We start from the raw sequence: 23,366 nt of genomic DNA, 5'->3' as shown, positions 1-23,366 counted from the left end.
AGAGCTTCATGGGAGCAAGGTGAGGGAAAAGGAAAAAGCTCCTCTCCGTGCCAGCCCAAGTTCTCCATGTGTCCTGGGACAAGCTTATTCAGTTATTCAATAGGATGTTAATTAAGTAAGAAAATGAAGATGCTCTGAAGAGAGGGAGAGATGCCAAGAGAGAGGAGCCTCAGTCCCACTGTCCCTGACACACCACGACCTCTGGAGTCCTGTTTCTTCATTCTGGTTCAATATTAACCCAGCGGGGCTGTGACTCCACTTATTCTGCTTCCTTTGCAATTCCCCTGCAGCCAGGGCTGTACAGCATGGCACACATCAACACCAGCATACTGAAGGGCCTGCTCTTCTCCAGCCTTTTGCACCTCACACTGAGCCATGCTGGAGGTAAGACTCAATGGCAGAGGGAGAAGGACAGTACTAGTGGGTGACAGCAGGAAGAAAGATGGGATTATTTCTTTCCAGCGGTAAAGCAGGTGGCAGGTTTTCTTGGTAAGTCTGGAAGACCTGCTAAAAGCTTGAAGTTGAAATCAAAAGGGTGCTGAGAGTGGAGTGAGCATAGGATGATGCAACCAGCATCTGTCAGCTGGTGACAACAGCTCAGTGGACTTTTTGGGTGGCCTGGGAAATGGCAGGGGACAGAATATGGCTCAGTCCAGGATCATGTGTAACACAACTGTGGGACTTTTGGGGATAGAATTCCTCAGCTGACCTGGGTGACTTCAGTTCTCCATTGCCTCCCCAGCTGTTCCTTATCTCAGCTTTAGGTCATACAGAGTATGCCACCTTCCTGCTTACTGCTCCTTTTATGAGAGCCTCTAATTCATCTGTCTTTTCTTAGTATGATGCCCTACTGTGTGGGGGATGAACCTGTCTACAGGTCTCAAATCACGGTTTCTGAACACGAAGATGGAACCAGGCTGTGCTTATTGCAGTGGTCTGAGGCTGGAAAGACATAAATACAGTGGCTGGCAGGGACAGTAGCAGGCTCAAAGCAAATAAGCCTCTACCTAACTGCAAATCAGCAGAGCAGCTTTGCTGAGGAAGCACAGGATTCCTTTCACTTCTGTTACCTAAGTGACAGATGAATTACAGAGAGCTTGCTCTGATCATCAGGTGTACACCAGACAGGGCTTCTCCTCCTGTATGGTGCACTGTGGGAGGCTGGGCTGTGGGATCACTACATCAACTGCTTGTGGTGTTTGGAAACTGCAAGGGGGGACAAAGGGGGCCTCCAGCTGCAGGCAGCCCTTTGACTGGCAATATTCTGACCCGGTAGTTTTCCTGGAAAAGGGGCAGGCACTGTCACTGCTCAAGCGCCCACGACGTGCCAACAAGGGATTTCTAGAAGAGATGCTTAAGGGAAACCTGGAGCGAGAGTGCCTGGAGGAGACATGCAGTTATGAGGAGGCTTTTGAAGCCCTTGAATCCACCGATCAGACGGTATGTATAGGTGTTCCCAAGGAAACATTCCCTCAGCCAGCCTCTGTAGTGAGAGACCAGCAGATCACACACATAGCCAGGGACTCAGTTCTGTGAACCAAAGATGAGGCTGGTGTGTGTGGGCCCCAAGGAGAGCTCAGGCTTTCTTAGGGAGCTTTGCTCCTGGAGACACACCAGGGAATGCAGCTCAAAGCTCAGGTTGCTTTTCCTCCCTCTCTTTGCATGAACTGAAGAGAGCCTTCCCATGGGTCCAGAGTAGCATCTTCTACTAGCTCAGCATGGTGCCTCACACATGTGAGCTGCCAAAGTCCCAGACACTCACAGAAGAGCTGGCTTGGCAGCCAAACACTGAGTGCAGATGCCTCAAACTCCTTTGAGCTGAAGCCCTAGCACATCCTGTCCCCTTTTCTGGTTTCCAAACTCACTCACTCTACTAAATTTGTGCTGCATCCTTTTGGGATTTGCTCCTAACCCCAAGGCCGGTGTCCATGCTGAATTCCACACCCAAGAATACAACAGATAAACAGTTAGGAGCCTAAGCCAGCAAGACACCACCTCTGTGGAGTACTTCTAAAGCAATCAGCCCCAGGCTGCACAGGAGAGACCTAGATCTAAACAGCTGACCTACATGTGATCTATGGACTTAGAAGTTCTAGGTTCAGCTGCTTGGATATCTGCACTGTAGCCCACTGCACTGTAGAAGGCTTTGCTTTCTCTGCAGGTTGATGAAGGTTGTAAGCATCTTTAATCTCTTTAGAAAAAACAGTACTCTCTTAATCCTGAGCCTGACGTGTGGGAATGTGGTTTTATATCAGATTTTTTGCTTTGTTGAACTCTGTATTAATTAGTATAAACAGAGCTAGGTTAGTCTTTCCTTTTGTTGTAATGGGACATTCTCTTACTGGTTTGAATTGCAGTAGCCAAGCAAGGTCTGATGTTCTGTGTCTCTAAATACATATTTTTCTAATTGTTTTTTTTTCTTTTTTTTACAGGAGGCATTTTGGTCAAAATACCAAGGTAAGTTGTTTCAAGTCCTGCAGGCACTGTACTGTCCCTTAGGATGCGCTGTCCCATCCTGGAGAGAGTGGCTCTTTCAAGAGCTCACTTTCCAGGCAAAGCACTTGTGTTTTGTCTCTAGATGATAAACTGATTCAAATTATGATGCTTATTTGGATTCCTTTCATATGTGTTTCTTTTTTCTGATTTTGCTAGTATGTCAGGGCCAGAGAATGCCCAGGACAGTTCTGGATGCTTGTCTAGAAGGTATGAAATTCATGCTGACCTCAATCTCCCAGATACAGTGAGTGCCAGGAACTTGCTTCCTGCAGAGCTTGTACAGAAAAAAAAATAATCTAAAGTTGGAGAAGCCATTCAATTATAAAGAAAAATATCAGGAGGGGAATTTGAATTCTTTCTTCCTCTTTATTTCCCCACTAACAATTTCACAAACAGCCTAACTTGTGCACTGAAACAGCGTGGGGTAAATATCCTTTTCCTTGTGACACAGTCAGGTGCAGCCTAAGGTGAGCAGCCTCTAAGAAGGGCTCTGAGCCAAAGCAAAGTACAGACCCTCAGGGATAGCTCCCTCTGATGAGGCAGAGAGAGCTTAGGCTGTGTGCTCTTCTCATAGGAAGAGGATGACCGTGCTTGTGCAGGCTTCTGCACACAGCAAAAGCTAAAGGCATATGAGGGATGGTACCTCTGACCTTGAAAATGCAACATCCAGTTCCATTGACCCTGGCTTACACCATGTTGGGATTTTGACAGGTGACTGCTCTCTTGGGCTGGGCCAGAACTATCGGGGAACAATTAGCTACACCAAATCAGGGATTGAATGTCAAGTGTGGACAAGCAAATATCCACATATTCCTAAGTAAGTTCATCTCCTGCATACCCCTAAAGGGTTCTCCAAGGTGTCCTTCCTTCCTTCCTAGCCTAACCAGCTTTTTTCTCATAGATTTAATGCCACCATTTATCCCAATCTCGTTGAGAACTACTGCAGGAACCCAGACAACAACTCAGAAGGCCCGTGGTGCTACACCCGAGACCCAACAGTGGAACGGGAGGAGTGTCCTGTCCCAGTGTGTGGTATGCCTCAGCACTACACTCCAGAACACCTTTCACTCACAGCAAACACTGCACTGAGACTGATACTAAATCAGTCAAGGAGAGGGTTAGGAGGGAGGGAGCTTACAGGAGCAGAGGTTAGTAGAAGTAGAGAAGCTGTATCTTAAAGGATAAAGCAGCTGAGGAAGAAAAGTTACTGAGTTGCCCATACGAAATATGCTGTTTTCTCTAGACTACCTTAATCCAAATCTAAGTTAAATCCAGTGTCAGCAGTCCCCTGGAATCTACTACAGTTTTTTATAGTCAGAGTCGTTCCAAAATCCTGGGTCAGTTGCCTCTAATTTGTGACAGCCATGAGTCATACTGTTTTTTGGTCTGAATTCCCACATTTAGGACAAAATAACTACAGGTTGTGCTTAACTGTCTGCCTTAACATTCACTTCTGTGGAGGCATACCCACAAACTCAGAAAATAGAAGATGCCCTTCTCTTATCATTGCACTTGACTCCCTCTACACTAATACGTTCCCATTTCCCCCCAGTGCAGAGCTGTCTCCCCTGGGACTTGGCCTCTGTCTCAGAAGAACTGATAGAAAGCAGAGAAGCTTCTCACAGCAGAAGTGTCTCTTCCAAAAGCAGAGACTAAAGGCAACAACCCTAAGTGAAAGTCGGAGAGGTCAGCAACCATTTTGACCATGGGGTATTCTGAAGTTTTAAAAGCCTGGTCATACTTGTCATACTGGTCTGCAGTATGACAAACTGAAAAGAGATACTGCTCTGCTTTGAGGCAATCAGGCATCTATACTATCTCTGTTCACTAGTTTCTGACCTACAGCAGCTTACAGTTACACTTACATGTGCATGGATATGGCAGGACTAAAAAAGCCTTGGCTTTGTGCACAGTTCCTTTGTAATCATATTGACACAAGTCAATCAAACAGAAGCAGCCTCACCGATTAAGGTGAATGCTACTTGCTCAGTGGCTGTTGTGCCCCAGGATGAATAGTCAAACAGGGGGGTCTCTCCCCCTGTGCACAAGGAGAAGGCAGCTTGAGGTCAAGCAACTGCCACAGGACAGATTATTGGGTGTCCATTCCCTCAGGAAATGCTGCTTAAAGTTTGCAGCCATTAGAACACTTGAAAGAAAAAGTGTGGAAAGTCTTGAAGGAAAATTTTTCACTTATCATTAGATTTAGAAACACTGGCAAAAGTAAAATTTTGCCATTTTAGTAGCATATCACAGTAAAAAGCTCCCCCAAATATGGCCTAGTTATTATGCATTTGCGTATAAGGCATTGGAGGTTCTAATACAGCAGCATTACGATGCTTGGAGGCACCTGCCCATCCCTTGAGCTGATTCTCAAAGATGCCCAGAAATGAACACAGTATTGTTCCTCACATCTTAGTGACAAAGTAAAGTGTGATGAATAGTGCCAGTTTCACCTCCCCTACTGTTGAGCCACCTGACACTGCAGTATTTTAGAGGGCCACCACATGCATGGGAGCACAGCAGGAGCTCCCAAACGTAATGAGATGCCCCATGGAACTCTAGGCTTTTGTAAAGGGGCACTGGTGCAATTCACTAACAGTACTTCTAAGTGCAAAGCTATGGCTTAAATCACAGCTCTCTGTCTTTCTAGGTGAAGACAGGACAACAGTTCCATTTACTCCTCGAGTCACACCACCTCCCCCAGTGGAGCCTTGTGAACAAGAGAAAGGCATGCTTTACACAGGGACCCTCTCAGTCACTGTGTCTGGAGCTAAGTGTCTGCCGTGGAACTCTGAGAAAGCCAAAGAGGTGCTCCATGGAAAGCACCTTGACCCAGAGGTGAAGCTGCTGGAGAATTATTGTCGGAATCCAGACAGAGACGATGAGGGTGTCTGGTGTGTCACGGATGAACCACCCTACTTTGACTATTGTGATCTGCACTACTGCGGTGAGAAGTCTGCATAGGTTTGGGTAGGCACACTTGTGAGGCAGCAGCAAATACAACCAGTACATGCCACTAGGGTGAAGTGCTTGATCTGGGAGGTGTAGACAAGGCTGTACATGCACCATGCACGTGGGAGTCCTGTTTGTCCAAATATAACATGTACTAACCTGCCTTAGGTACACAGTGCTGTTATGTGTCTCACGGGTTCTCTTCTCCCTGAAAACTCACAATGGTGGACAAGGAACATTAAAAAGAGCAGTGGTTTTAAAACATCATTCCTTCATCAGACTCACTGTGTGTCGAAAGGAACATTTACATTGCTGATAATTATGGAAACTACAGCTAAGCCTTTTACCATGTTTGTCTTTCCATCTCTCTCAGACAGCTTGCTAGAGGAGGAGAACGAAGAGCGGGAGGGAATATCAGGACGTTCTACTCATCCTCAAGAGTTCAGAACCTTCTTTGATGACAAAACTTTTGGTTCAGGCGAAGCAGGTGAGCAAAAACTCTAGACACAGCATCACAGTTTGTAGAAAGGCTGTAGCTTCTTCCCACAGGGCACTCACTGTTCCTCAGAAACATCAGCTAGACAAATGCTGTTAAAAGCAGGGGAAGATATTGAAATTCCTTGAAGAGCTCTCAGAAGTCAATATCTGGTTACAATCATGGAGCTAGTGAGCACTTCCTTCCTAGGATCTTCCAGCTTAGCATGATGACTGCAAATGAGAGTTCTCCATGGTGAATCAGGTAGAGTAACAAAGCCAGATGCCTACTTTTTCAGACTGTGGCACTCGTCCTTTATTTGAGAAGAAGAAGGTAACGGACAAAAGTGAGAAGGAGCTCTTGGATTCCTACATGGGAGGAAGAGTTGTCCATGGAGATGACGCAGAAGTTGGCAGCTCCCCCTGGTAAGTATTATCTTTGCATAGTCCTTCATAAGGAATTGTGTCTTCCTTCTCTTCTCTCCAGCTCAAGAAAGTAGAAATAAAAGGGCTTTCTTATCTCAGGCAGCATGCACACATTATGGATTCTTATCAAAACTTCTCCAAGTGGTTGATAGGGCAGTAGTAACATCGCTGGAAAGAAACTCACCTCTTGAGCTAAGTACTCAACCACCTGGGAAAAAAAGAGTGCTGGTGTGTTTCATCTTTGTCTCTTCCTCTTTCCAGCATTGCTGGAGCAGAAAGGATGAGGAACCTCTCTAGGTGAAAGAAATGGGGTAATTGGCCTACTACACAGAACATACGTGTCCAGGGAAGACTTGCTACAGAGCCACTTATGCAGTTCTCTTTGTCAGTACAGTGCAATGCTCTTCCCTGCTCACTGCAAATTCTGCACTTTCCACATGACACTGGGACCTGTTCAGCCAGCCATATCTTTAGTCCTGCTAAGTCTTCCTCCTCCTCATCTCTCAGGCAGGTGATGCTCTACAAAAAGACTCCTCAGGAGCTGCTCTGTGGGGCCAGCCTCATCAGTGACAGCTGGATCCTGACTGCTGCTCATTGTATTTATTACCCACCGTGGGACAAGAACTTAACTACAAATGACATCTTGGTGCGGATTGGCAAGCACATAAGGACAAAGTAAGAGTCTGGATGAAGTGAGAGTGAACTAGTCTTCCTCTTGGAGTAATGAGATACAGTTCAGTATCCAAGGAAATATCACACCAATGTCACATGTCTATCAATAATGGGATCTAATGGGGCTGTCATTTGCTGCTCTTGCTGATCCTAAAGATTAAAGGGAGGGCAGAAGCATGGGAAGCCTAAAGGGGTGCTCCAATGTAAAGACAGCATTGTCTCAGAGGTTACAAAGCACCTGAGATTATCACGAACCCCAGAAGACTCTTAGTTGCTACTGTACAGCAAGTTCTTCATAACTATTTCAGATATGAAAAGAATAAAGAGAAGATTGCTCTGTTGGATAAAATCATCATCCATCCTAAGTACAACTGGAAAGAGAACATGGACCGAGACATTGCACTCATGCACTTAAGGAGACCCGTCATCTTCAGTGACTACATCCATCCTGTCTGCCTGCCTACCAAAGAGGTCGTGCAGAGGTGAGGAGACTGTCCTACAGTCCTAAAAATACAAGCTACAAAAGCCATCTCTAGTCTTTAAAAAAAAAAAAAGACAGAAAAAGATGACTTATCAAGGCTATTTGCAGCAAGAGAGCCAGATAGGAAAAAGCTGTTACAAAACATTTGATTATATTCATGTATCCTTCCACAGGCTGATGCTGGCAGGCTACAAAGGGCGGGTAACTGGCTGGGGAAACTTGAAAGAAACATGGGGCACTAGCCCCAGCAACCTGCCCACAGCTCTGCAACAGCTCAATTTGCCCATTGTAGACCAAAGTATCTGCAGGGATTCCACCAAAATTAAAGTCACTGACAACATGTTTTGTGCAGGTAAGTAGCACTGGAGACAGAGGTACAACTTGCTAGAGAAGACGAGGGCTCTGAGCTCCTGGTGGGGCTCATGCAGCAAGGTTACCTTCTGATAGATTTGCAAATGCCTTCCACAAAGAATAACTTCTCTGTGATAAGAACTTTCTCAGCTCTCAGAAAATATAAAGGCTGTAGAACTTAAAGCTATGAATGAAGTTTGTAACACCAAGCTGTGTCAGGCACTAGTCTAATGGCACCAGGTATCAGCAGCAGCTGATTCAGTGGGAGAACTAAGCATATATAAAATTATCTTTTCATCAGTACATAGAACAATTCAGTGAATTCCTAAATTAAAGGCTGCACACCCATTATCCTGTCTACTAGCTTGTCTCAATGTTCAGGAGCCCATTCATACTTATGCCTGCAAATTTTGTGGCAACAGGCTCCCACCTTCCTAAATCTCTTCTGGCTCTATACCCTTTTTCAGTGAGAAGGGAAGTAGACACAGAATTCAAGATATCAAAAGACTATGGATTTATGTAAGAGTTTAACAGTTCCTGCTGTATTCTTTATTTGTGCAGACTTTATCGGTTCTTACAAGCAAACCTCCAGTGATCTCTGAATAAGTTTGTGCTGTTTGCATGTAAGCACATGTGATTGCTTGAGTTAGGATGGAAGCCAATTTCATGAGTGTGCTGAAAATACACTGTTCTTATGGTTTCTTCTTCTAGACAGCATTCTTGAAAAACAGCTGAGATGCAGACATACAGAAAAAAAGGGAGACAGAGTGATGGGAAAATGTCTAGTTCATCAGGAATGAAAGTGAAATCCTGTTCCTCTTCATAGTGAGACTTTAGGAAGACAGCTGGGGGAGAGGAGAAACAGAGCTTGCAGTGACAGGAAGGTGAAAGTGAGGACGGCAACATACCTCTGTAGTAAATAGAATGATAGAAAACGACACATGGAGCATTACAAATAAGTTTCTGAGACAAGAAAAGCACAGTAGCTCAAGCTACAGCTGTTGAACACAGTGGCAACTGACACGGCTATCCTGATTAATTAAACAGGAATGAGAGCACAGAGGGTGAATTCAGGAATGTTGCAAAGACAAGCAGAGTTAGCTGTTTTACATATGAATTTAGAAAACTGCTTTGTTTTTTTATTAAGTCTGAGTTGGCAGGAGTAGCAAACAATCTATCTCGTGGGTCTCAGAAAATTTATGCAACTTCAAGGAAAAGATGGCCAACACCAGCCACTTCCCCTACAGTCAAATGTCCGACTTTTTTCTTGGCTGTAGGTTACAGTCCTGAAGACTCAAAGAGAGGAGATGCCTGTGAAGGGGACAGTGGGGGACCTTTTGTAATGAAGGTATGTTCAACAAGCTCAAGCTCATAAGACATATAGAGCTTGGTTTGTGCTACACTAAACTTTCATAATAGTCTAAAAGACAGCAGCAGAGGTGGAGACTGCTGAGTGGCTGAAGCAAACCCAGCTCATGTCCAAGCTGAATCCTGGAGATGAATCCTGCAGTCAGCCAGCCCCACTTCTATACTGAGCTCTCAGCATATATGGAGATCAGCTGCAGAATGCATGACTGATGGCCCATTCTTACTTACAGGTTTAAGAGTAGAGACAAAACAACTCCAACAAGCTCTGTTGGAGATGCCAGTCTGAATCCCAAAGCAGTATCCTTCATTAAAGAGGCTGGGGTGCATACAAGGTTTAGATCTGAAAGGGCAACAAAGCTGCTAGAAAATCTAGAGCACAAGTCCTATGAGGAGCAGCTGAGGAAGGGGGGGGGTTATTTAGCCTGGAGAAAAGGAGGGTCATGGGTGACCTTATCACTCTCTACAACTACCTTAAAGGAGGTTGTAACAAGGTGGGGGTTGGCCTTTTCTCCCAGAGAACTACCAACAGGACAAGAGGAAATGGCCTCAAGCCATGCCAGGGGAGGTTGAGGTTGGACAGTAGGAGGAATTTCTTCACTGAAAGGGTGCTTAAGCATGGGAAAGGGCTGCCCATGCAAGTGGTAGCATCACTGGTAGTGTTCAAGAAATGACCAGACTTTGAACTTAGTGCTATGGTTTAGTTGGTAGGGTGGTGTTCGGTCAAAGGTCGGGCTTGATCTTGGAGGTCTTTTCCAACCTTAATGTTTCCATGATTCTATCAAAGTCTCTTGCTCCTTGTGTCAATCCCATTTTTTTATTTGCTTTAGAACCCAGACGACAACCGTTGGTATCAAGTGGGAATAGTTTCATGGGGAGAAGGATGTGACCGAGATGGCAAATATGGATTTTACACCCATGTATTCCGCCTGAAAAAGTGGATGCGAAAAGCCATTGAAAAATACGGGCGATAGTTGAAGCATTTACCTTGCTTGCTCTCAGACTTGCTACAATGCTCCACTTAAAAACATAAGCACAGAAGATCCTGAAGTAAAAGTTATATCCTTACAACTTGACAAAGGAAAGTCTTATCCTTCAAAAATAAAAGCTCTTAAACCCATTCTCTTCCTTTTGTTTATGCTGAGTTTAGTTGCACTTGGATCTAAGCCATAACAGTAGCCAGGAGTAACATAGCAGTGGCTGTATTGCTAATTACCTTTTGTGCTTCAAATTCTCCTCCCTTCCATCAGCTATAAGCAACAGATTTTGGACCTGAGATGATGGCCTTGGCAGTAACAGCAAGCACAACTGTGCCCTCATGCACTGTCCATTTTCTCCCTTCAAGACAACTCATTTTCTGTTCTAGATTTTGAGCCAAGAATGTACAAGAGATAAGCACCCGATGGTAACTGTGGCATTACCCAAAACACCAGTGTCAAAAGAAAAGCCATAAAGACATTGTTCTCAGCTACAATAGCAGGCAACAAATACCAGCACCACTGTGCAATTCACCCTGCAAAGGAATATGGGCTTCAATATGTTAAGCAGCACTTCCACTAACTTTCTACATAGCAGGTCCTGCTGGGCCCTCATTGTGTATTTTCCACCTGCATAGCAAGATTCAGAAGGAACCAATTCATGCAATGTCAAAGGGCCTCCAAGGGAAGCATCCTGCACTTTACTTATTTGCTTGTCTTATAGAGGCTGTTTAGGGATCTCTCCTAAAAGAAGCGTCAGTTCTTTCATAAACTCTTTAGCAGCAATTTGTGGACTGCTGAGGACCCAGCAGTACAGCAGTAAACACATTCTTGGCTAGCCAACTTGTTCAGCCCAATTTTCTCTTAAAGCAATCATGAGATTTGAAAACTCTCCTTGCTCTCTATGGCACCTCATTCCTGAACTCCTTGCTCATAATGCCATTAAGGCACAGAAACTGGCAACAGTGAAATTAGTTGTTCTAAAAAAACAGTTATTGATATTAGTGTCTGGCCACCTCCTTTAAGATGGCTCACATGGGAAACAACTTGAAGTAGCCCAATTTCATTGCCCTAATAAAGCACAAACCCCAACCTCTTAATGACAGCTGAGGAATGAAATCTCAAAAGCTCATGTTCCACAACTGTTTAAAGTCATTGATAACCACAGGCACAAGACACTGAAAATGTTTAGCTCTTCTAATGTTTAAAGGCTCACCCTTTCACTACTATCTAATTATCTGTGACAAGTTGCATATCTAAGAGGGGAACCAGGACCACAGAGTTTCTGGAATGAGTCACTGTTCATATTGACTTGTTACAAACAATACAGAGGAATAATTTTTAAAAGTCAGTTTAATGTTATTTAAATATTGTCTGGGCTAAAGATTAGGCTTTATTAATTTGTGTGCACAAGTTTTAGTTCAGAACTCCCAGGATATTGAGTCCAACCAAACACTACAGAGACACAGGGCAAAAACTCATTCAGAAAAAGAAACTATATCTTCTGCTACTCAATTTTCCTGTATTTCACTTCCAATTCAGCTTCAAACTTAAAATAGTTTTTACAGGTTTGCAGGCATCGCTGTTTTAACATCCTGAGCTAATTAACAAATAGTTCTTCAGAATGTCTGCTGGATATGGTAAAGGAACATATGGATTAATTTAAATGTCACTAAGTTTCAGAGAGCAGCTAGTAATTGAGAGGTAGTGGCAGTAACTAGTGCCAGCCAACACAAACTGTTCAAAAACTGCCCCAGGTAAAGTGCACAAAACTCAGCACTTACCAATAAGGGCCAACCTCCACTTGTAACAGAGCTCTGTTCCACAAGAAAGTGCATGCCCATTTCAGGTTATGAGAGGGGACTGAGACTACTAAATCAAGGTGGTGGAGCAAGGAATGGCATCATATCAATTAACACAGGATGGAGAACGCTCGCAAGTCACCTGCTATTGCAGTGTGCAAACTCATCATAAGCACCAAGCAGCAATACATCAATTGCAACCCCAGCCTAGGGGTCCTGTGAAAGTTTTCACACATTTGCAGAAGCTCTGGCATAGATCTGTTGTACAAGTACTAATTTAAAGCCACATTTTTTCTGTAATCAGGCAAGGCAGTTTCAGTAATGGCCTAATGCAGAGACTGCTGGTGCACACAGCAAACAACAAAAGCAGCAGTTACATGGAACAGATTAAAATATAGAGCAGAAGTGTGCTATTTTAAGCCTGCCTGTCCAACTCTTCAATAACTCTGTTCTAGCTACAGAACAGATGTGCAATGTATGCTTCACAACCAGTTCTCACATGGAAGTGCAGTAGTAAGGTCAAAACACATCACCTCCCTAGAAATAAAAGGGCTAGAAAGGATACACAGTGTGCCTGTCTTCATCTTCATATTTGTAGCTTCTGAAAAAGGCTAATTACTCTTAAAAAAAAAAAAAGTGGTTACAGCTTTTTCAGACTAGCCCTACTAGGTGTCTTAGTTACACAAACTAGTAGAGTTTGCTGACATCAGATGTTTAAGAGCAAAAAGAACGTAGTGGTGAGGTCTACCTGCAAGAGGAAGACTGCTTAACCAAATGAGTTCAGGATAAATGAGCCCACTGACTGTACATCACTGCTAGTCTATTCCATACCAACAGCAGCAGGCTCCCTCAAAGAAAGCTCCCTCAGCTGGGTCTACGCTTAATCTGGCTAAAAAGGCATCACAAGGACTAGATAATTTAAAATAAGCATTTCAGCAAACTAAATATTCTCAAGTTACAGAAACATACTCCAAAACATAAAAAAGGAACTATATAAAAATGCACTACTGCTCTTAGAAGAGTGCAAAGTTTCAGGACTGCACCCACAGACAGTATATTTCCACTCATCTTCCTTATAATGTATCCAAATCCCAAGGTTCATGTCAAGAATAGCTTAGTTCAGTTTCTAGATGCCCAGTCACTAACATTCAGGAATACAGAGTGACCTATAACCAGCAGTTGCTGCTGTTCCTACAGAGGCTGGTATAGTTAATGCAAACTTTATTTACAAAAGACACTTAAATTAGTTACTTCATGCCATGTGTCCATACAGAATCAACAGTTCAAGGATTACATGGAGAAGAATTCACAAAATTAAAAGTGAAATCACTAAAGATATTCTAAGAGTTAAGAACTAGGAAAAAATCTTAAAGACAATTTTACAAATAAAAACCCCAAGTTATGAGAAACTAGTGTGAGCAGGATGGTTGTTTACAGGTCTGTACACTAAAACTAATACACAGACAGCCTTCTATTGTCAAAGAGATGCTCACTGAGAAGCAGAGTATGTACAAATACTTGTGCCACAATGACTCAACCCCCCAAAATCCACTGTATTATACATAAACCAGTTTGTATACATTAGGCCTAAACGAGGCCATTTAACTATGAAGACTTCTAGTTTAGTAAACTAAAGCTGAAGACAGCCCCAAGCAACAGCACTGCTTCTCTATTTGCGACTGCTTTTTATTCTCTCCAATCTTTTTTTCAAGTCATCAATATTGGCTGCTGCAGAAGAGGGTGAAGCCAGAGTAGTTCCAATGCCAGAGGAATGAGTCTGATTGCAGTCCAGGTCCAGATGTTGGTACTGCTCCCGGGATTCACGGAGCTGGGAGAGCTTACTGTGAAGCATATCTGTAGAGGATGCAACTGTAGGGAGTGTAGGTTTAGAGAGCAGAGACGTCAGAGGGGGTCTGTCTTCCTGCTACGAGGGGGGAAAGTGAAGTGTTAAGACATATAGTGGTAAATGCTATATAAGTACAAATCATAATCAATGGATTCTCATCTTCACAGGAAACAGGGAAAACAGAGGAAACGGAAGGACCACTACAACACAAGTGAATCTGGAGCAATAAAGTCAGAATGGTGCAAAGCTAACTAAAATACTCAATTCTTATCATCTGAGTAGTTAATATTTAACTTCATGTCTGTAGGGACACAAAGGAACTACAGTCTTTAAAGATCAAAAAATTCACTGCAGACCAGTGTTTTACTGAGACAGACTGCCAGTCTTAAACAGCCTGAATTCTAACACCACAAGTGCAAAGTCCATGCCTATGTGCAGTATCAACAGGCAATGAGTTTTCTGGAGGAATGAGAAGAGGAAACATGAATTAATTGGCAAGATAGACCCTGCCAAAGACTTAAAATGTCAATTCACTGTTCTTTTACCGATTGATATTTCCATCAGAGTTATTTACCTTGTTACTATCATCTAGGAAATATTTCCCCTCCTCAGAGCTGTGAGCTGATATGCAAGTTAAAACAGTGATGTACCTTGATAACTATTCCTAGAGTGAACATTACTTCTCATCTGGCCCAGTGCAAATTTCAGTAACTGGCACTAGATTCCTAGCACATAGATCACTGCACTGTAAGAGATTTTGGTCCACAGGTTTCCAATACCAAGCTCATTCCGCATTTCTGTGCGTCAGTATTCATACACCCCAAATATATACAACTTCAAATTAATTCAGCTCTTATGGTTGTTTCACAGCAGAAAGATCTAGAATTTCCACATCATTCAACTCAGAGGTCAATATATGTTAGTTTTTAGAGAACAGTAGTTATTTGAACCTTTCTGAGACTCAACTACCCAGCAAGTGAAGATACCAAACTACAGAGCTGTAGAAACAACCTGCATGCACACCAGTACTGCAGACAGAGTGGATTGAAACTTAAGCCTACTTGGCCAAGTAATGCATTTAAAGCCATTTATACTAGGCACAGCGACAAGCATTGAGTAACTAGGACATGCACTATAATGAAAGATCATAAATTCTGATTAGAATCTGACTTTGGCAGAGAAATCAATTTGAATTCTTTAAAAAAAAAAGTACAAATCAAGTTCCTTTCCTGGAGATTTACAAGAGTTGTCAAGTACAATACCTTTGCGTTGTCAAGGCCACAACGCTGCCTGAGGATTTTTAGTCTTTCCAAATAAACTGAAGGCCCCACTTCCTCCCCATTTGTGTTTCCTATAGAGGAAGATACAGTGTGGGTAGACACAGGAACACATGTTCCTTCCATCTGAGAAGAAATTCCTGGAGGATGAGGGGAAGGAAGGAAGAAAAGTTAAAACCAATTAAAAACATCAAAAAAGAGTAAGCCTCTTGGTCAGTTCCTTGAAACAAGATGCAATGAATGAAGAAGTAACCAATCTATAAACTACCAAGCTATTTGCATTTGCTAGTATAGATGTATCAGCACTTCCAATTCCTTGCAAGAGTGACAACTGAAAACCAAGAAAAGAAATGGAGAAATTTAAGAAGTGGCTGCAGAGCAGCTCCAGAAGTGCTGAGGTCGACAGCTGAAGACAACAGTGGGGAGAGAGGAAGATGCTGATATGGATCAGCAGTAAGTAACCACAACATGACAGAATGAACTCAGCAATTGGCAGGATGGGAAGTATTTGAAGTCTTCTGTCTTTTTCTAGTTCAGTATCACTTTTGGGTTTACCACTGATCCTAACTCCTCTTTACTTCATTTGTGTAACTTAAAGCTTTTTCTTCCAGTTCAGTCTCAAAGAGCTATTTCTGGAAGGCACATAGCAAGGTTTTTAAAGCTTCCCTACCAGAAGACTAGAAAAGGAATTCACATGATGAAAAAAGCTTTTCCATTATGAAATGAATTGCAAATTCTAAGACAGCACAGACAAGGGTTTGTTTTCACTAATTTACTGCAAGGACATTTAAACTAGATAAAGGAGAATTAAGGTTAAGCATTTATACTTTTAATACACTTACTTATATTTTACTCTAAATAAAGCACTGTTGCAATATGGAACAATATCCTTTATTATAACAAAATTATAGTTAGGGAGGGAAAAAAAGACAATTGTGGAATGTAAATTTCATTTTGAAAACTGCTGTACTAATTTCTCAGTTGTACAGACTTTTAGGATGAAAAGGCAGAATTTTCTGTCCTACCTAGTTTAACACATTTAAGAGGTTCTGAAAGAATCTCATTATCTTCCTAAAGTAATCTACAATACAGGAATAGGAGAAGGAACAATAGTAGAAAAAAGGACAAAGTCTGACAGGACACAATGAAATGTGAAAGAAATGAAAGTTAAAGGAAGTTTTGATAGACTGTGTATCAGCTTTTACTCTCAGCTAACGATTTGTCACATTCTCTCCCTAATATTGCAATAAATACTCATTTGTATTTATCTGCAATGAAAAGACTCACTAACAAACTGTTTTACAGTAATTTATCCAATTAAAAAGCTAGTTTATTGGAAAGGGATCATCATAAATTCTACTAGAGGAACAGTTCAAGTTATTTAAAATAAGCTTTCCAATTCCATAGTAAATAATACTGTAAAAAGCCTCCTACACCTTTTTGGTAAAAAGGTAAATGGAGAACCTGACTGCTGCTGTTCATCATGGCTAGGCTTCACAAACAAAGATTTGGGGTTATAAACCAGCTATATACCTTGCAGAACCAATTTTTGATACTGGACACATGGAAACATAGGCTAATGTTCAACCCACACTACAGGATACATATTAGAACCACTTATTTACCAAGCCTTTCAGATGTTTTCTACATTTAGTGTGGTTATAACTTTTTTTTTGTAAACAAGAATGCATAATTCCTGCAAATGGTGCCTCATGAAGCAACACAAGCACCAAGCTTGCTTTGGAAATCCATAAACATCTACAAATATTAGTTTCTACCAGGAAACATATAACTGATCTCTTATCTCTGCTTCTCATAAATGAACCAGTTTTGCTATAACATGTACCTGTAGAAGGAGCAATGCGTCCTTTCCCCTCACGTTCTGTTTCTATCAACCGGAGGCCTCTTTCCACATAGCTCTGGAAGAACTGAGAGGAGTTTTTCAGGAAGGGCTCAATGTCTGCATCAGAATATTTCTTTTTATATTCATATAGCTCTGCTAGACCCTGGGAGGGAAGAGTTCCTAGGTATTACTACAAGTGCTGTATACACCATTCCAATGTATCATGCCTTCTTTTGTGCAGGAAGGGAGCACTCACCTCCTTGGTGTTCTCCTTTGAGCCAATCTTCTTAAATATTTCTGCCAAAATATCATTAACCTTGGCTTTTGAAGCCTTTTCCTCCTAAATAAATAAACAAAAGGAGACTTTTAAAACAAAGTGAATAAAACCAGATGGAAGTCAGACAAACTCACGCCACCCTCAGATCTGCTAGCTGGATATAGAGCTTCCAAGATGAAGAAAATCTTCAAGTGATCAGGGTTCTACACAGCCACTGTTTACACAGAATGAGAGGAGGGATATCATCAAGCTGGAGGACTTCTTCTGAGAAGGTAGTGTTTACAACTTGGTTTGGGTATGGTTAACTTCTAGTAGATCAGATCCAGTATCAGGCAGCAATAAACCTATGCTGCTCACTTGAATGTTCTGGAGAGCACTTCATCCTGGGTTATGCACAGAATACTCACATAAACACACACAGCAAGTTCCCAAAACAGCCATAAATGAAAGGGAAATTAGAAGAGTATTTCCAACATTAGTTGCATGTCAAAAAGGCAATCACTACTGCACATTCCACAAACATAAAATTAAACTTGTTTCTTAAATTGCCTTACATTCCTTTTCCCTACCAACACATTTTCTTTACTTACTATGCGAGAAGCTCCTTTTTCTGTATCCTTATCAGCTTTTCCACTCTGATCCATGGAGTGTTTCATTACTCTACAAAGGTGAGCTTCTAGCTCAGACTCATTTTTGTTGTCTATCATTGTTAAATGATCTAAGATCTAAAACAAGAAAAAAGGAGAATAAAAAAAAAAAAGAAAAATAAGGACAAACTTCAGACACTGCATGAACATTCAATTTAAAAGCACTAGTGATTGCTCTGACCTTGGGCCCTTTCAACTTGCACAGGGTGTGAAGCAGAGTCTTCAATGTCCTTATAGGAAAATCACTCTTACATTGCTTCAGCTTCTCTTTGGGAAAGACCTTCATGAAAATGTGGATATCCAGCAGAATCCGATCCAGATTTATGCTGTTAATGGTTTCCGGAAGAAGACGCACCATTCTCCACAGACACTGGAACGAGAGGCCGACTTAAAGCAAGATAACTCAAGGAAAAAGCATTCAATTATGTAATGAGAGATTACACAACATTACCACTGAGTCACTTCACTCTGCTACCATTTACAGGCACACAGTGTCTGTCTGTTCAAGCTATATTTGCACTGGTACATACTTTCTCTTTGTAACTAGCTGTACAGTATCCAGATCTTTCTTTAGAGCTGATGCATAAATGCGGTGTTGACTTCTCTATCTACAGCAGGAGACTGAATGCTTTGTGTGAAGAAATTTTAGCAGATAATACATACATGCTATGTACATCGACTTTAGGTTTAACCTCATTAAGAATGCCTAAGTTGTCTTTAAATCATGCCAGTTACAAAAGGGTGTTGTATGATAAAAAAAAAAAAAAATCACACTCATGCTTTAAATGCAAACATTTGCGCATTCACTCTATCTATCATTAGAGATGATAAAATAGAAGTCAGCTCCAGTCTGGGACTGTTTGAATCCACAGTGCAGTGCTGTGCCCAAGCAAACGAGCTCAGCAGGTGACTTTACAGCTCGTATGGAGTTTGCATTAGTGTGTACAAGTTTCTGTAAACTATTAGCAGGTGTTAAGCTCCCTCCTGGCATACAAGAAGTCCTTATATGTGACATCTAATAAGGTTATAAGAGTTATAAGAAGTATTTCAAGTTATGGCCACTATTTTTTTTTTTAACTGTATGTGTCATTTCAGCTAACATGATTCAGATAATCCAAGTAAATTCGAAATCTCTATTATAGGCTCACCTTCATGACAAGTTCTGAAAACTTAGGAGAGCTGGCTGTTGCTAGAAGACTGTCTTGGAGCAAAACAAGCAGAGCACTAAAAGGAATAAATTTACAGAGGTTAAACAGAAAACATTCTATACAAAAGAAAAAAAGATGCCAACTCACCCCAGAATACCATAGAGACTGAGGTTAGTCCAGCAGTTTACATCACGTTGTGTAACAGCTCTTTCCTTCTTTCTACTTACAAGAATTTAAGAGGCAGTCTCCTGAACTATAAAGCACACAGAAGCATAATAAGCTGGTTTGTTTAGCTTGCCTCCAGCTGTGCAGATTGTGCAGTCAAATTCTGATCACCATTGATGATGAGTGATAATTCTTGATCAGCTAACTGAATGATTCTACAGACATTTGTCTTTGCTTACAGAATGACTGACAAACTCAGCCATTCAAGGAACACACAAGAACAGGTAAAGAAAAGCAGTAATTGTGCAGTTTTCATTATATACCTCAAGATGTTGGTCTGGTCAGACTTCTCCAGAACTTTCACTACCAAGAGGTTGACTGATCGGATGACCTGCTCCCCCTCCTCAAGGTCTTCAACCCGAGAATCCAGCATTAATGTAATAAGACCATGCATTAGGTCTTTAAGCACACCAGTGGAGGCCTCTCGAGCCAGACTCTCTATCTGAAATAGCTACAGATTGAAGACAGTATTAGTTTTCCCTGTACATGATCCTTTAATACAGGGAGTTCTCTAGACTACATTGTCTAACCATGACATCTCCCTGTTTCCCACAACATTAAACAGTCAAAACACAACTATGAAGAAAGTTATTTCTACTGAGTATCTTCTGAAAATACTTAGGCCACCAACTCAGCACTCAAAAAGGAATATTAAAAACAGAGCTTAACAGAAGTATTACAGTGGCTATATTCTGCAGAAGCAGAGATCTTCTTCCCCAGTTTCTCATTCCCCACTCCCTCTCAAAAGGTGCATTGATGAGCAGACAGTTAGCAACAAACCTTCATAAAAGAGACTCAGTAGTAATCTAACCTAGGTACAGGACAGACATTCCATTCTCCTGCAATTTCTGCACAGAAGTTATTTGCTCTTCACCTCCCATTTTACATCAAAGCCTTACCGTGATCATGCTCCCAATAATACAGCTGTAAAGTCTGACTATCTCATCTTTGTCCAGCTTCTCATCTGCCATGTGCGTGTTGTAGATTAGTCGAAGCTGCATAAAGGTAGCTATTAGGAATTGGTCAATGTGGCCAGACATAGCTTCTGCTTTGTCCTCCTGTTTGAGCACCTCATCAATCTAAGATTTAAAAACAAAACACTAGTAAAGTCAACATAATGCAAACAGTGCAAAATAACAATGACTTAAAAACTTTTCTGTAGGAAGGGCCTTGCCTTGACCAATTGATTTGCCAAGGCACTTGTATTCTAAGCTTTCACCTGAAATCAGTAGCCACTGACCTGTATTGCTAATCCCAATACAACCAATTATTAATCTTTTAGAGAACTGCAATCCTATCCTGTACACAAATGTAAACACTCCATTAAAAATTCTGGAATTAACAGCTTTATGAAATCTTTTAAGTATTATGAAAACTCTGAAGTAGTTAAAGCCACCCTAAAACTACATAAAAACTGAGGCAAGACAATCCTTTTGCAGAGGATCTATAAACCAGTTTACACTAAAAATTAAGTCTCACTGACTAACTGGCTTTTTCAAACTCATAGTACAAATAATTTAACAAAACCAAAATGATAACACAGAATCACTAATGAAAAAAGTGTTAAGTCTATTCTACCTCTTCCAAGTGGAATTTCTATTGCTAAAGCGAGTCAGATGGCCCCTGTGCACTTCGTTTTGTCATCAGGGAGATTCTGAGCAGAGTCCACGTCACCTGACATGATCGCTCCACACAGTGCAACTCATCACCCTCGCAGACAAATAGTTTAATACAGTGTGATTAGTTGCTATGATCAGTTGCTACCTTAATTCACTTACCTGTGTCAGAGCCTGAATGCTTGTATTTATATCACCACTGGCTACTTGGGAAATGACAAAGTTGATAGTAGAAGCTGTGTTACTGTGCATGTCATCGAAGTGTGGGGACACAGCACGAATTCTAAACAGTTGAAAAGAGAACTCATTACTTTTTGGAGAGCTACTTTAATTCACACTTAACTGCTACATTTCAATCAAGATTTAGAGACAAGGGAAAACGATTTCATTCTTCACTGAGGATAGTCAAGGAAGGAATCACTCTTCTTAACTCATCTATAGTGCTATTTGTAAGGACACTGATGATGCATTTACAAACTCAGATTCTTCTACTATAAAAATACATAAGTAGAACTCAGGTTTTTCATTAAAAATAACTGCTCTCCAGATTTCAGAACAGTGCAAGGGACCTTCGTTTTGACATCTCTTCAAACTAGCTGACACTACCCTCTTATGTAAACAAGTCTGAACGTAGAAACTAGCCAATTCAGCTTCACAAAATAGTTTTTAAGCAGCCCTGCTGGTTTCACTTAGGAGTTTAAACTCACTTGGGTTCAGGAATCAAGACTGGCTCAAAAATGTCATCTAGTTTGTGCTGCACAAGTGCTGGCATCTCACATCTGACAGTTCCGTTGTCATTTTCAATTTCATCAAGATCCAGCTGAAATTCCCGTGGAACAGTATGTGTTGTCTCAGAGTGACTGCCCATGTTGCGATTTTGGCTATAGAAACCAGGAGAGAGGTGTTTATTACACATACATAAGAGGCAAGAGTACTAGCACTAGCATCCACTGGTAGGCCTAAAGTTCTCAGAATAGCACAGATTTTGGAGTTCTGATTATATTTAAGCCCCCTAATAACTCCCTCTGCCTTTCCCCTAAGCCATGAGTAAAACAAACTTTTGTGGGCCAGAAGAGCAGCTGCTAGTCACTTGCTTTCGACTTCCTCTTGTAACCCACAAGACCCCCTGCACCTGTGACAGGTATGCAATGGTTTGAGATAACTAGTAGAGTTTACAGGAGTATAAATGGAACATAGCTTTGAAGTTAGTGTGGCTTCTTTCTCCTCTCACTTTTTTTAATGACGGACAGGATGCATATGTACACAGCAACCTTGCAAGCTCCTCTGAACTTAAGACTTCCAGCATCCCACATAACTTGTGCTGCATATTGGATTTTTAAGGAAATATTCTAATACATAGTTCTCAACACAGATTTCTACTCAGAAATAATGAGCAGGCAACAAGCAATACAGTTTCTGAGCTTTTTGTTTCTGGTGCTGTTGCCCCAGGCTCTATGATTCACACATGCTTAACCAGTTCTGTGCTTTATGTTTAGCATAACAAGAACAGGGTCCAACCAATACAAAGTTTAATGTATCACATTGGAAGTACTCCCAATATTTTGAACAGCTGCTTAATGTGGAAGTGCCAAGTCTGCCTGCAGCTTGATCTATGGCCACCTTGACAGAAACCTGTATTTTTGGTTTCTTTTCTTTATGTCAGAGACCTGTAAATAACCTAGAACTAGTCATGGCAAACTCGTCACCCTCAGGAAGGGATGAGTGGGATAGAAACTGAAAGATATAAGAGCCTTGCTACCAAGGAGTTAGTGGGCAGTACTTACATCCTATAAGTGCGATACATAATTCTGTCCATGGAGAAGCAGTGAAAAGAGGCACAAGACCATTTAGAAAGATTTCAAGACAGACAAGACAAAAAAAGTTTCAGACATTTTGATTTATATTATAGGGCTGATTTTCACAACATGCAAAGATGATGATATGAGAACTAAAATGACATTGCCAGACATGATATTAGCACATACACTATGCAGGGTAGAGACCACAACGTATCATTACATACTTGAGCTTGGAGGACATGTCCTCAGCTGGCCCCTTCCGCATCATGCCAGCGTTAGCACTGATGTTTTGAGCACGTTGAGGTTTCTCCTCTGCCTGTCTCACAGGAGCTGCAGAGGGTCTCTTGGCTGACCGTTTTATTCTTTCCTCCAGCATGCTCATGTCTTTCTCAGAAAGCTGTAACACACAATACTTTCACTCAACTCAAGTTGTATGGATTTTAGAAATCTAGGTCACCTACAGGATGCATATCACTTACTACTGCAGACTGAAGTTCCCTATCACCAAGGCAGGAACTGTCAATGCTATCACCTACCAGCAAACTAACAGGGCCACTTTGGACTGCCAGATGTTACTTCAAAAGCTAATTAACCTATATTGACAAGCTGTAATACCAAATACAGTTATTTCTAGTCCACATAGTTTTCAAGAAACAATTCCTCTCGAATTCAAAGTATGGTACTACCAAGTG

The 23,366-nt window shown here is 41.6% G+C and overlaps 2 protein-coding genes and 1 non-coding gene across 9 annotated transcripts in view; 1 reads left to right on the top strand and 2 right to left on the bottom strand.

The window, feature by feature from the left end:
- Positions 1-23,366, bottom strand: part of CKAP5 (cytoskeleton associated protein 5) — a 70,494-nt gene that overhangs the window by 4,595 nt on the left and 42,533 nt on the right. For 2 of the 6 annotated variants that reach the window (XM_064657925.1, XM_064657926.1), the window contains exons 33-45: positions 22,899-23,071; positions 22,660-22,683; positions 21,583-21,756; positions 21,038-21,158; positions 20,159-20,338; positions 19,523-19,710; positions 19,035-19,110; positions 18,068-18,256; positions 17,830-17,964; positions 17,219-17,302; positions 16,966-17,125; positions 15,105-15,259; positions 11,530-13,920 (exon numbers count right to left, since the gene is read on the bottom strand). In XM_064657925.1, the coding sequence (XP_064513995.1) occupies positions 13,666-13,920; positions 15,105-15,259; positions 16,966-17,125; positions 17,219-17,302; positions 17,830-17,964; positions 18,068-18,256; positions 19,035-19,110; positions 19,523-19,710; positions 20,159-20,338; positions 21,038-21,158; positions 21,583-21,756; positions 22,660-22,683; positions 22,899-23,071 (1,914 nt within the window). In that variant the 3' untranslated portion in view covers positions 11,530-13,665. Of the gene's footprint in view, positions 1-11,529; positions 13,921-15,104; positions 15,260-16,965; positions 17,126-17,218; positions 17,303-17,829; positions 17,965-18,067; positions 18,257-19,034; positions 19,111-19,522; positions 19,711-20,158; positions 20,339-21,037; positions 21,159-21,582; positions 21,757-22,659; positions 22,684-22,898; positions 23,072-23,366 lie in introns of those variants that run through there. The other 4 variants (XM_064657928.1, XM_064657927.1, XM_064657929.1 and 1 more) reach the window with 4 other exon arrangements.
- Positions 233-10,337, top strand: F2 (coagulation factor II, thrombin). Of its 2 annotated transcripts, XM_064657935.1 has the most exons (14): positions 233-384; positions 1,277-1,440; positions 2,433-2,457; positions 2,653-2,703; positions 3,208-3,313; positions 3,398-3,528; positions 5,147-5,443; positions 5,822-5,935; positions 6,222-6,348; positions 6,856-7,023; positions 7,329-7,502; positions 7,675-7,853; positions 9,130-9,200; positions 10,048-10,337. In XM_064657935.1, the coding sequence occupies exons 1-14, from the start codon at positions 306-308 to the stop codon at positions 10,189-10,191; spliced, it is 1,830 nt and encodes a 609-aa protein (XP_064514005.1). In that variant the 5' UTR covers positions 233-305; the 3' UTR covers positions 10,192-10,337. The 2 variants fall into 2 exon arrangements, with proteins under 2 accessions (XP_064514005.1, XP_064514006.1); XM_064657936.1 differs by lacking the exon at positions 1,277-1,440 and having other exon boundaries at positions 313-384.
- On the bottom strand, positions 20,866-20,975 carry LOC135416828 (small nucleolar RNA SNORD67). Its single transcript, XR_010431765.1, has one exon. It is a non-coding gene; the product is annotated as a small nucleolar RNA SNORD67 (small nucleolar RNA).

The sequence above is a fragment of the Pseudopipra pipra genome, chromosome 6, assembly GCF_036250125.1.
Source record: "Pseudopipra pipra isolate bDixPip1 chromosome 6, bDixPip1.hap1, whole genome shotgun sequence".
Classification (NCBI taxonomy): Eukaryota; Metazoa; Chordata; class Aves; order Passeriformes; family Pipridae; genus Pseudopipra; species Pseudopipra pipra.
The sequence above is the reverse complement of the archived record's forward strand: the minus strand, read 5'-3'. Positions and strand labels throughout refer to the sequence as shown.

Excerpts from the sequence above, each read along its gene's own strand:
- F2 (XM_064657935.1), top strand. The coding sequence starts at position 306 with ATGGCACACATCAACACCAGCATACTGAAGGGCCTGCTCTTCTCCAGC. Across the intron at positions 6,349-6,855 it reads GAAGTTGGCAGCTCCCCCTG|GCAGGTGATGCTCTACAAAA; the intron begins GTAAGTATTATC and ends CTCATCTCTCAG. Across the intron at positions 9,201-10,047 it reads GGGGACCTTTTGTAATGAAG|AACCCAGACGACAACCGTTG; the intron begins GTATGTTCAACA and ends TATTTGCTTTAG.